This window comes from Symsagittifera roscoffensis, chromosome 1 (genome assembly GCF_963678635.1).
Source record: "Symsagittifera roscoffensis chromosome 1, txSymRosc1.1, whole genome shotgun sequence".
Lineage (NCBI taxonomy): Eukaryota > Metazoa > Xenacoelomorpha > Acoela > Convolutidae > Symsagittifera > Symsagittifera roscoffensis.
The window spans coordinates 99218366-99230802 of record NC_087062.1 but is presented as its reverse complement, the minus strand read 5'-3'; the positions used below and the strand labels follow the sequence as shown (position 1 = coordinate 99230802).

The 12437-nt window shown below is 37.2% G+C and overlaps 1 protein-coding gene across 1 annotated transcript; it reads right to left on the bottom strand.

The window, feature by feature from the left end:
• Positions 1-1992: 1992 nt before the first annotated feature.
• LOC134841234 (uncharacterized) lies at positions 1993-3439 on the bottom strand. The gene is made up of 2 exons (XM_063857087.1): positions 3141-3439; positions 1993-2692 (listed from the first exon to the last, which is right to left on the bottom strand). Exons 1-2 carry the CDS (start codon positions 3437-3439, stop codon positions 1993-1995), a joined length of 999 nt encoding a protein of 332 aa, XP_063713157.1.
• Positions 3440-12437: the final 8998 nt, after the last annotated feature.

The window sequence follows — 12437 nt, the reverse complement described above, 5'->3', positions numbered from 1 at the left end:
GCTTTTGGTTGGCGAGCGATTTCATGGAGCTTTGTGTTAACTTTGAGCACCAATGAACATGTGTTTTTTGTGGAATCCAATGATGAGCGCGCTTTTGATTCAATTCATACCCACTGCAATTATTTGTAGCTTTGACAGTTATCAGTTTCAATTAGCCATTTTCTGCTATGTCCCTGGAATCCCAAAAAGTGTCGTCCCTTCTGAAAGAAATCTCCTATATATGTAGTTCTCAGCATGTTTGTCAAAAACTTCCATCAATCCATTCTTTTATTCGACGAGATGGATTGACCCTTTCCTCTTTCTAGCTACTCATATTCTAAAATATCAAATAATACCGGTGTTAATTCAAAGTTCTACGACATCCAAGTAGCTAAAAAGTCAGTTTTATATAGTCCCTTCACATACAACAGTCTCTGGGGGGCCAAGCCTCCGCTCCCGTGTTCTTCTCGAGATAACGTTCTTATCTCTCCCAATTTGTGGCACGGGAGGGTTCCGTGGAATATTCCTTTTCCACCAATTTCCACTGCTAAGGTTCTTATCGTGTGTTATTGCCACGATAAGAGGCTTCGTTTCTCTCGTTCTTTCGTGCGACCGTTTCTGCTATCTCCGTCGTTGTTGTTCTGTTTTTTCGTCCTTTTTAGTCAAAATGGCGGTCTTTTTGTATTTCTCAGAAATATTGGCCCGTCATTCGAAATTTTAAAAATTCGAATTTTCGGAATATCTAGACCCTCTTTCGCAGTAATTTTTCTTTACTAAGGCCTTTATTCGTTTTCTTTCTTTTCTTTCCGGCAGAATGGCACACTTTTGTCGAGAAAAATGATCTGAAAAAAAAGGCGAGACTAAGAAAAATTTGAGTAAATCGACAAAAAATCATGTTTTACTTTTTAGATGATTTTTTCAATTTTTATATGTTCTGTATCAAACTTGCGCATTTCCGTCGGCGAAAACTGTTTTTACATAAAGAATAATTTAACTTTTTTCTTTTTTCATTACCAATAGGGAGTGAAATTGTTGATCTGAACAATATGAGATTTGATGAGACCTCGGTATATTTAACTTTTTTTGCCGCAAGGAACCTAAGATAGATCTCAAAAAAATGAAGGGTTACTGCGAAACTTTTAATCGCGCTAAGCAAATTTCCTCAAGTGATTGTTGCTGATTGCAACTTTCTACCATAGGTTTTTTCTCCAATTTAACTAATATTCTGAAAAAAAAATGTTTTGAAAAATTGCAATGTGCTCCACTGTACTCGACCTATGTGTCGACGACTTTCTCGATCGAAATCAGGTATGTTTCGACTTTGTGCTCGGCCTGAAATTGCTTCTTGACCGCGGAATTTCAGTCAAAACTGCACCTTCTCGACTTACAACGTCAAAACATGATTCGAGCACCTCAATCCGTGGAGCAACTCCAACAGAGGATATTTATTTTATAAGAAAATCAACTATCGAAGAAAAAACGCTGGAAAACGTTCATTTTTTGAAAACTCAGTTCGCGTTAGAATTATAAATCAGTATTCAATCTTCAAAGTTTTCAAAATTTCACAGGCTTCTTGGCAGCTGAAAGACAGATTCACCAATTTCATCAGATTAGAGAAAATAGATTAGGAATAACAAGATTAAAAAATATCTCTTAGCAGGATAACCGCATAGCTGTGAAGACAATTTCATCTCTGAACACAGCATCAAATGAAGCTAAGGAAGGCTTAAATAAAAATTGATAACAAAAATGCCGCCAAACTTTGATTTATAAATACGTTTACTGTAGATAAAATTGTGCAAAAATAATTAGATCAGATCATTCACAGCCACACTTTATCCTTTTCTGGTGCTCACAAAGGCGGTTAAAGAAAAAATAAGCTTGATTCGCGAAGACACCAAAACATCACTTTTTATATAACACCTTGTCAGTTTTTGTATTCAACAAATATTGTTTTCACGTTTCTCCATATGTGAACTTGAGTTCATTTCGCAGCACAATTTCCTTTTTCTTCTATTCGTTAGGAGCCAACATGCTGTCATTTACGGCCTTAATGGCCAGAGCACAAGCAGTGAGGGTAGGATTGCATGCGATAGCCGTGTCAATGCAGCCGCAGCCTCCAATCCAGAGGTTATCAGTATCCCATACTTTGGAGTTCCGATCAGCGACTGAAGTTTTTGGATCCTCTCCGATTCTAGTATGCCCGTGCATGTGCAGCGAGGTACCGGGTTGCATAAACTGCGGGTAGCTCCCAGGAAGGTACCCGCCGAGTTCCTTAGTAGCGCGTACCATGTCGTGCAGCATGTCGTGATTCTGGTCGGCAAACTCGGTTGACTCCTCGAAATGAAATGTCGATTGAGGCATCCCGAATATGTCATGATTCTTGTCCGAAAATGTCACTCGGTTCTCGGGGACCTGTTTCACCAGACCAAACCACCAGAAGTCGACGACTAGTCGCTGGTCGATATGTGGAGCAGTGTCACCGAACGCGAAAGCATCCCGGTGAATTTGACAGTGCCATGGTCGTCCAGAACTCACAGGGATCCAGCATTGGGGATCTGGGTCATTCAGTGGAATCGGAACCGGATCATTTGGATGAAGTTCTTGATGGATATCGAGGTCCTTCTTGAATCTTTGATCCTCCCGAATTGACTCGATTTTGTCTCTGCTCAAAACAACTTGGCAGAAGGCCAAAGGCTGTTCAGTCAAATATCTACAGTAAAAAGAATATATCTACAAATTGCAGTGTTGGGTAATAGTAATGTTGAATGATTTCAAAGTTTTGTCGAATAATGAAATCTTTTTTTTTCGACATTATTTCCCAAATACGTTTCGCAGATCGCAATTAAGTACACGATTTAGTACGTTTTAGGCGTCTAGTACTTTCAAAACTGCTTTGCAAAAAAAAACATCAGAAAAAATATTTTTGAAATGATTTCTTTTTGGTTCCGACTAACCCACTTCGGTGATTTTTTATATCCCTAGTTCTAGATACTTCAGTTGGAGTTGTTGTATGTCACGTGCGTACCGTTTTAAACCCTTTTTGGGCGAGATTTCGAAAAAATCTCCTATTGACACTAAACATAAAATTTTGTTTGAAAAAATGCATATTTGGGAAATTTTTTCGCTGGAATGTTTTATTGAAAGCGAAGTTTTCGAACCTGCCTAGAGCTTCTGGACGAATGTTTGACGCATACAGCAGCTGTGCGCCCAAAACAGTGCCCCCACAAATTACAAATTGGGTCGCATGAACATTCATGGACGTTCCATGCAACAGATTTTCAACCACTGCGTATCGAATCTTTGTCGGCTCATTTTCGTCGAACACAAGACGACGACAAATGCGCTGTTCCTTGATGACGAACCTTCGGGTTCCCATTGGTTGTTCCTCGGTTTCGTCGACAGGGTCGACTGCCGACTGCGACGCATATTCACCGAGAATAAATGCCGCCGAGCCCATTTACAGAAGGTGTCTTTGTCCTTGCGCCTGTGAACGCTGAGAGGCAGATTTTGAGGCTTGTAGTTTGAATCTGAAAGCTCCCCGTATTCCTGCAAAGTCGAAGCACGTTCATATTTGTGTTAAATTCCTCGAAAACGACTTAGGGCGGTTTTTTTTGTCAATGGAATTGAAAAATGGGACAATTCAGATTTTATATTTCATGGCTAATCATAACAAAAGCCGGAATTTGAGCCTAAAACAAATAACACATGGCATTGAATTGACAAAAAATCTGGGTTAATCTGAGTTTTATAAAAAAAAATTTCAGATATAAAAAATGTTATCTTCTTCTTAAAATTATTATTAACGTGCACTGATCTTTTTATTTCTATATCAAGTTTCTTTCTACAGCTCTTAAGGCAGTATTTGTTAATAAAACATTTTCCAAGTGAATCCACTATTTATTGAAAACACAAGTTTTCATAAGTTAAACTGAATACAGAGTTAGAAATCTTCAATTTTGTTAGTGCAATCCTAAAATCCCTATAATTTATTTCTAATTGTTATAAGAAAAATTCTCTGTGTGTAGAATCTTCTTGCATTACAATGAAAAAGTAACCTTTAGTTTCAGGTCCTCTGATGAAATAAGTTTCTTCGGATTTTGCGTTCGTTACCTCAGCCGGTGATTAAATCAAACAAGACTGCTCGTACCAGAGAAAAACCCTGGATGTTCTGACTGTCTTTTAAGGTCTATGACGCAGTGTTCGCTTTAAAAAATGAAAATTTTGGGTTTATTTTTGAAATCATCCCCCCATACGCCATTTAAAGTACAAAGTGATAGATTTCGCTTCTATTAACGTATAAGTTATGTTAAATAGCTTGTTTCAATCAATTTGGAACAATTTCTATAAGGTATTAAAGCAAATAAAAAATTTGGTTTTAGTTCTCACCAATTAAATTCCATTCTTACCTGTTCGAATTTCCTTCTCACCAAATAACAATATAAAAAATATCCTGTTATTAAATACGTTGCTAAGATAATATTCATTTGAATCAAATCATTAGAATTCATATTGTTGTTCCGACTATCGCAACAAAAGTAACAAAATATTTGTGCTCGGGGTGGGGTTTTTTCCTCAGACAAATTTCGAGTTTTTGACGGGATTTTTTTGTATCATTCAAAAGGCATCGTTGTTCTGAGCTTAAATTTGAAAAAATATTTCATCTGTGATCATTTTTCGTAAAGGTATGGGGGTTTAAACATGGTCATTTTGGCCAATTTGGGACAATTAACGCGCGATATATTTCGCGCTATTAACGCGTAAGCGGAGATTTAATCCGTCTTAGAAATCGTTCCAAATCTATCCTTTGTATTTTATATGACGTGTGGGGGGATGATTTTCACACACTAAATCTCAAATTTTAAAAAAATCATTATATTTTGTTCCATTTAATTTTATCAAGTTATTACTGCTCCATAGACCTTAAAAGGCAGTCGTAACATTCAAAGCTTCGCCCTGATACGAGCAGTCTTGTTCTTATTGGTGTAATTGTTCCGACTTTCGTAACAAACGTAACGCAATATTTGTGCTCGGGGTGAGTTTTTTCCTTCAAACGAATTTCGACTTTTTAACTAGCCATTTTTGACGGGATTTTTTTTTTGTATCATTCAAAAGGTATCGTTGTTCTGAGATTAAATTTGAAAAACATTTTCACTTGTGATCGTGTTTTGCCAATTTGGCAAAAAAAAATCGCCGTTTTGCCAATTTGGGACAATTAACGCGCGATATATTTCGCGCTATGGATATACTTAACAACCTCGCCCCCTTTCAAGAAGGGGGGACGAAGGGGAGATTGTTAAGTGGCTTACTTGCAGCTAAATTCCGGCCAATCAGAATGCAGCAAAATTTGAATTTACATACAACGCTCTAGTGCGAATTTAATGTTTTTTTTTGCAGGGGTGAATATTCTTTAGTAGATACAATAGGGGGGACAGATTGTTAAGTAGATCCCGCGCTATTAACGGGTAAGCGGAGATTTAATCCGTCTTAGAAATCGTTCCAAACTTGTTGAAGGAAGCTTATTCGCCATAATTGTTTTGTTACTAGGAGCGAAATCTATCGCTTGTATTTTATATGGCGTCAACAACTTTACGTTACAGGTAATTGAAAGTGGAATCCACAGAATGTTTGTAAATGGAATCCATTTACATTTTGAAACATGTTTAAAGACTTGTCTTTGGAATCCAGGAACATAGAAACACCAAATTTTGCACCCCAGTGCACATTTTGACCTCGTAATGCAGTTAACCAAAAACAGAATCAGAACGCCCATAAATAATTTGACTTAACTGTACTGAAAAATCAAACTTTTATATTCAATCGAAGATATTTCACGTCGGTCGCGTATGCTTTGCTTGGGATGGAGTTACCTTTACTTGGGTCACGCAGGTTGCGCTGATATTTCCGAGGGTCCCACTGGTCACGGACGCATATCTTTAGTGTTCAAGTCTATTTTTATTGGGTTTATATGGCGGTGGTCTGATAATGATTACCCTTTGCCACAATAGTATTATTTTGGAAATAAACAAATATTGTTGCTGTAGTTCAAAAAAAATCAACTAATTTTGTTGTAGAATCTGAATTATGATTTTGCGAGGCATTTTGGAAGTACTCAATACTTTTTTATTTGGGGTCGCTGAGGTCTAAGGAATCTACGATACCTTTTGCAGAGTCACTCTGAGTCTTCTTAAGGTACCCCTCAGCCTCCTCGTAGAGATTGTCCCATTCCTCGTTCGAAATCAAACTAGACCTGAGCAAACAAAATACCCATGAACATGAATTATACTCGTAGCTGAGTGTTTTCTAGCTATAACAAGGCTGAACAAATTATTGATGTAGTCTTCAATTTTGAAGAAGATGATAAAAAATTTAAATGGAAAAATTTTAATAAATGATTTTTTTTGACAAACACAAAAACTATTCGTTCTAGAAAAAGATTGCTCGTATCAAGGCGAAGCCCTGAACGGTCGGACTGTTTCTTAAGGTCTATGTAGTAGTGTTCGCTGTGAAAAAATGTTCAAGTTTTTTTATGAATTTTGTTTTGAAAATCATCCCTCCACTCGCTATGTAAAGTACAAATGCTTTTTTTGTTCGCTAATAGCTTACTTTTCAAAAGTCAGAGGCACTTAGCATAGTGGTAAGGCGTTCACTTCGTGATATTCGGATGGCGTAATCGATCCGCTGTGATGGCAATAATAGTGTGTGAGGATGAGCTCTCAATTGATCTTTGGCTTCAGGTCTACCACAGCCTGTCCAATTTCGGCTGCACCACGTGAAAATTTTAGTTGCAAAAAACGGCCTTGAGTCGCAGCAAAAAAAAGTTGTGGGAAATTCAGAAAAAAATAGACAAAGCTCCCGGGTTGACCAAAAAAGCTAGTCATACAGTTTTCATATATCAAAAAAAATCGAATCATCAGAATACTTTTCATGCAATTCCATACGTACCAAAAATTGCATAAAAAGTCTATGATTAGTGATTTTTCAAAAAAGGAAATTGTATGCCCGGGATGACCGAAACTTCTTATAATACAAATCCCATATATGAGAAACTTCTTGTCATACAATTCCATACAATGCCATACGTACAGAACATTGTATGAAATCTCTATCATAAACCATTTTCCATAAATGAAAATTGTATGAAAGATGTTTTTCCATAAACCAAAAATTTTGATTTTTTCTTTCTAAATTTATTTCTGAAAAGTTTTCGGTTGTGTTTGCAGCCGAACACAAGTGACAAAGACCTTGGTTACTCAAAGCACCAAAAATTGGACAGTCTTTGCATTTACAATGCATAGAAAACAACCTGAGTTCGGCTGTCTTTCACAATTGATATAACAAAAGCAACAAACTTTTAGTTTTTGGCAAAATGTTTTAATGTTGATTATTTTAAATTTTTGAATTTTCAAATTATCAGACATTGATCAAGGCATAAATAAACACCCCATACAAAGGAAATAGGAATTTTCAGCGTTTATGAAGAAAAAAAATAAGTCAAAAGAAAATAAAAGCGAATATTATTGTAACCAGGACTATGTTATGCACACAAAAAAATAAATTTTACCTGCAAAAAAAAAATTTCGAAAAATGTTTGTTTGCGTACCAAATTCGATTTACGGTTGAAAAAACTAAAAGTTTTTGGGAAAATTTTTCAAAAATTTTTGTGTCGCCATCAAAAAAATGCCAGTCATACAATTTCCATATATGGGAATTAAATAATAAGCATTTTTTTCAAAAAACGAAAACCTCGGTTTTTTTTACCAGACTGTTTTATTAGAATCAAACAGCCACAGAAATGAGTTTATATCTTTTTTCAACCATTTTTAGAAACTGTATGAAAATTGTATGACAAGCCTTTTTCCACACACCTGATGTATGGAATTGTATGATAAGCATTTTTGGTGAATGGATGTCAACCCGGGAAATTTGAAGCTCCTGGAATGAGTTGAAATTTCTTGAGGTTTAGCGATGATTTTCTACTGAATCCTTACTGAAATAGCTCTGAAATATCGCAGGTTTAGCTCAGCAAAAAAAACTCTGATTTATACATGAATCAGCGCTGGAAAAAAGCGATCACTGGGAGACTACAGAAAAAGCGATAATTAACGGTGGGACTTCAACCCGGGATGTCAGCTGAGCTGTTTTGCTATTTGCGGTCAACCACTCAGAGCTTCACAAATGAAGAAATGCAAAAATTATATCTTGGCGGGTCTCGACTGAAAGTGAGAGACGTCTGTCGCGTACAGAAAGTTAAGTTTCAAAAGTGCGTCCCAAGTCCATCAATCTTTGATATCTTCGAAAAACCTTGAAGAATCTTTGTTAAATCTCAAAGAAAATCTTGACTTTTCAAATTAGCTCCCAACTTCCCGGGTCGAGATCCCGCTCAATAACCGCTCAAGATTTGAGCGGTTTGAGCGGTTTTCCAGCAAGATTTGAGCGGGTTGAGCGGTTTGGGTGGTTTTTTTGGAAAAACCGCTCAAACCGCTCAAATCTTGCTTAAAAAACCGCTCAAAAACCGCTCATTTCTTGCGGTGATTTTTGAACGGTTTTTCAAGCAAGATTTGAGCGGTTTTTGAGCGGTTTTTGAGCGGTCTTCCCGGGTCGAGGTCCCCCAACGTACTCCCTCCCCCCAACGTAACCCCTCAACGTATCTAACATCCAACAAACCCCCCCCCCACCAACGTACCCCCCCCCCCCCACGTACCCCCCCCTCAACGTACCCCCCAACCCACGACGTAACCCCCTCACGTTTAACCATCGATTCAAAACTGTTATATCATCATTGTCTTCAAAGTTTACCAAAAGTTAAACTCTTCGAAGAAGCAAAAGTTCCAGCAAAGGTAATATTTTGTCTTTATATTTGTAATGTAGCACTGTGCTTAATAATGTATAAGATATTAAGCATGCATGAACCTTGATAAGCTCCTTGCTGGAAGATTAATATACAGCGAATACTAAGTTTCCAGTAAGTCCGCATAGACTAACGGACAAGACGAAGATTGCGTCGAAGCAGAAGATTGCGGGTTCGAACCCCTCCGTGGTCGACTTTTTATTATTAAATCTTGCGCGGTTTTTGAGCGGTTTTTTTAGATAAACCGTTCAAAAACCGCTCAAACCGCTCATTTTGAAGCAAGATTTTGAGCGTAATTGTCTAAAAAAACCGCTCAAACCGCTCAAATCTTGCTTCAAATTAGGTGAAAAATCTCGACTCGGGTTCCGGCTCGTATTTACCTCTCTAACTCCGGATTTGTCCGCGGCACCGAGCAAGTCCAGTGCGTCCCCATTCCTCCGACAGCGTACGTGGCCTCGGCTCCCGAGAGGTTCTTACTCGGATCTTGATCTGGGTTCTGGTTTGATATCTCGTACGTGCCTCGTTTGTCGTATGGCGGCGAGTAGCAAAAAGGGGTCCAAGACCGTCTCGACTGATTTGTCAACTGGGACCGATAGCTTATGGAGATGACCTTTGACGACATTCGTGAACGGATTGACATTATTCTGATAATAGGCCGAGTTTTTCAAATTCACTCCTGGTTGGGAGCTCAAACATACTCCGATGTCCAGCATCAAAACCTTGAGCCCCGATTTGTCCAGGATTTGGGAGTGCGTGGCAAATATTCACAGGTTGTTTCGGACATGTTTTTCTGAGTTTGTAGCAATGTAAATGAAGACTTTCTAGCTAGGCTTTTTGGCTATATGCGATACATATTCCGCATCTACTTAACAATCCCCCCCCCCCCCTCTCCCCCATTCATGAAAGGGGGAGATTGTTAAGTAGATCAAAATGGTCGATTTTTTGACCAATCAGAATGCCGCAAAATTCGAATTCTCAAAATAAAAGCTATAGTGTTAATTTACTGTATTTATTTATAGGGGTGGAGACTCTTTAGTAGATACCATAGGGGGTATTGTTAAGTAGATACCCTCTTTGCATCAACTTTTTTTTGCACTTGATAGTTTGCAATAAAATGATTTCATTTTCAAAGGAGGGCGCGCATGATTAAAACTTATAAACTGGAGATTAACTTGGAATATGTATCGCATAGAGCCAAAAAACCTCGCAAGAAAATCTTCAATTGCATAGCTACAAACTCAGAAAAACATGTCCGAAACAACCTTCTTTTTTTGATGAAAAAAAACTTGATGTAAAAAGTTGATGTAAGAAGGTTTTTAGTCTGCGAAAACCGCATAGTAAAACAAACTGCTTATCGAGTTCAACACACATTTCGTAAATTTGTTGGGATATTTCCTGCTTTTTAACCGCCTGCACCCAAAAGCCTGTTTTGAGACTTGCTTATTTCTAGTTGATGATTTTTGATCACTGAATTGTCAGCAAAGTTGGTTTGTATAAATGTCTAGACTGTCGCAATAATATTACCGCTTGTAAGTTATGTGAAATCGAACGAGATTAATTAAACCAGCCGAAGTATAAACCAGCCTAAACGTTACCACACATCAATGAAAATTGCATGACTTTCGTAACTGTTACATAATTGTTACATAACTATTATATAAGACTTACGTATTTTCGGCTGGTTGATACTTCGACTGGTTTATACTTCGGCTGATTTACAACCAAATTTACAACCTATTACGTCATCAAGCTCCTTTTAAAGGAGAGTCCCCAAGGTGAGCCGTATACCAGGATAGGAATAGCCAATTTTTTTCTTTTACCAGATAGTTGAAAATTTAGCTTAAGCCGAGCAGGCGTTCGCTGCTCAATGGAGGCGGCACTTTGTGTTTGTTGAAGCTAAAATTCTCTCTACCGAGGCTCGCATGTTTTTCGGCTACCCGAGTAATCGCCTATGTTAGACGCCACCCTTTGTAAACCCTATTTTATCTAACGAATAAATCAAATACAACAGTTATCTATTTTTCGTTTACCGCAAGTCACAAACAAACAAAATGTTGCAATCAAAATACGGCGTATAATCAACAAACCGCCATATCTTGAAGCCGAAATTGCAACAGAATAACGTAACAATTGCAAAACAGCAGCGGCACTGTTGTTATGTTGCATAATAATACTAACTTCCGGCTTGTTGAAATGGTTATCTCATTTTCGGTTTGTTGGTCCTTCGGCTCGTTGGCCTATCACCGAATATACAATCACTGGAACACTGGGATCTACTTAATAATCCCCCCCTATATGGTACCTACTTAAGAATCTCCACCCCTATAAATAAACTCAGTAAATTAAGCCTATAAATAAATTAAGTAAATTAGCACTGAGCTTTCTAATGAGAATTCTGACTGATGTTGCTGCATTCTGATTGGTCGAAAAATTGACCATTTTGATCTACTTAACAATCTCCCCCCTTTCATAAAGGGGGATTATTAAGTAGATGTAGATCCGAACACTGGATTGTTGTTCACAGTTACTTTCTGATAAACAACATAATATTCATAATTCTTTTCGGAGCTGGGATGGCACAGGAAGAGAACTACTCGCATCAGTTTATGATACGAAAGATTTTCCACCAACCCAACCAAATGTTTAAATTGTTTTGTGGCGAGTGACAAAGTTTTACAAGAGACAAATTATACAAGTGACTTGAAGCTAATTTTTGACAAAATTCCTCTCTTTCGGTAATGTCGACTGATATTTTTTATCTGCTGAAAACATTTTTTGAAAAGTTGGACCATTTTGCGTAAGTTTCATAGATTTCATCTCATAAATTTAGCTCAACATATGGAAGTAATATTGGACCAAGTTAACATCCTCCCCCCTAAACACGTCATTTAATAGTCACAAATGGACATTTATTTTGGGCCATTGTGTGCTTAAGACCTTACAATTTCATAAAGTATGGAAAAATGCGGATCTTGTTAACTATCCCCCCCCCCCCGTCCTATTTCGATTTTGAGAAACTCAACAACTTTAATTGCGAAAATGAAAACCCAATTAATTGTTGAATTTTTGAAATGCATATTTTATACGTCAATGATTGTCAAAGTTATTACATGCATAGGGGGGGGGGGGGTAGTTAACTAGGTCCAACCAAAAGGAGGGAAATAGTTAACAAGATCCAAAAATGCTTTTCATACAACTTCATAGTAAAAAAAATGCGCAGCTATTTTAATTAGTTTTTTGGCCCAGACAAATATTGTTATTTATTTCCAGCGTAGGGCCAAAAATGCTTACTTTGCTCTTCCCGCACTCAGTAAAAATAGAAAATACTCGATAGTATTATAATTATAATTGTACTTTCAGCAAAATTGTAATAAGTTATCAGCGCCAACTTCAGATGCCTGAACGGTTTATAATCCATTATAATAAAAACATTTCTGGTGACCTTTTAATAAATTATAAATAATTATAATTGACTATAATTTTTCCGAAAATCTCTTATAATCTACTATAATCTATTATAATAGATTATAATCAATTATAATGTATTTTTTTTTATTTCGAGAAAAAACAAGTAAAATCATAATCCAGTCTTAATCGATTATAATCG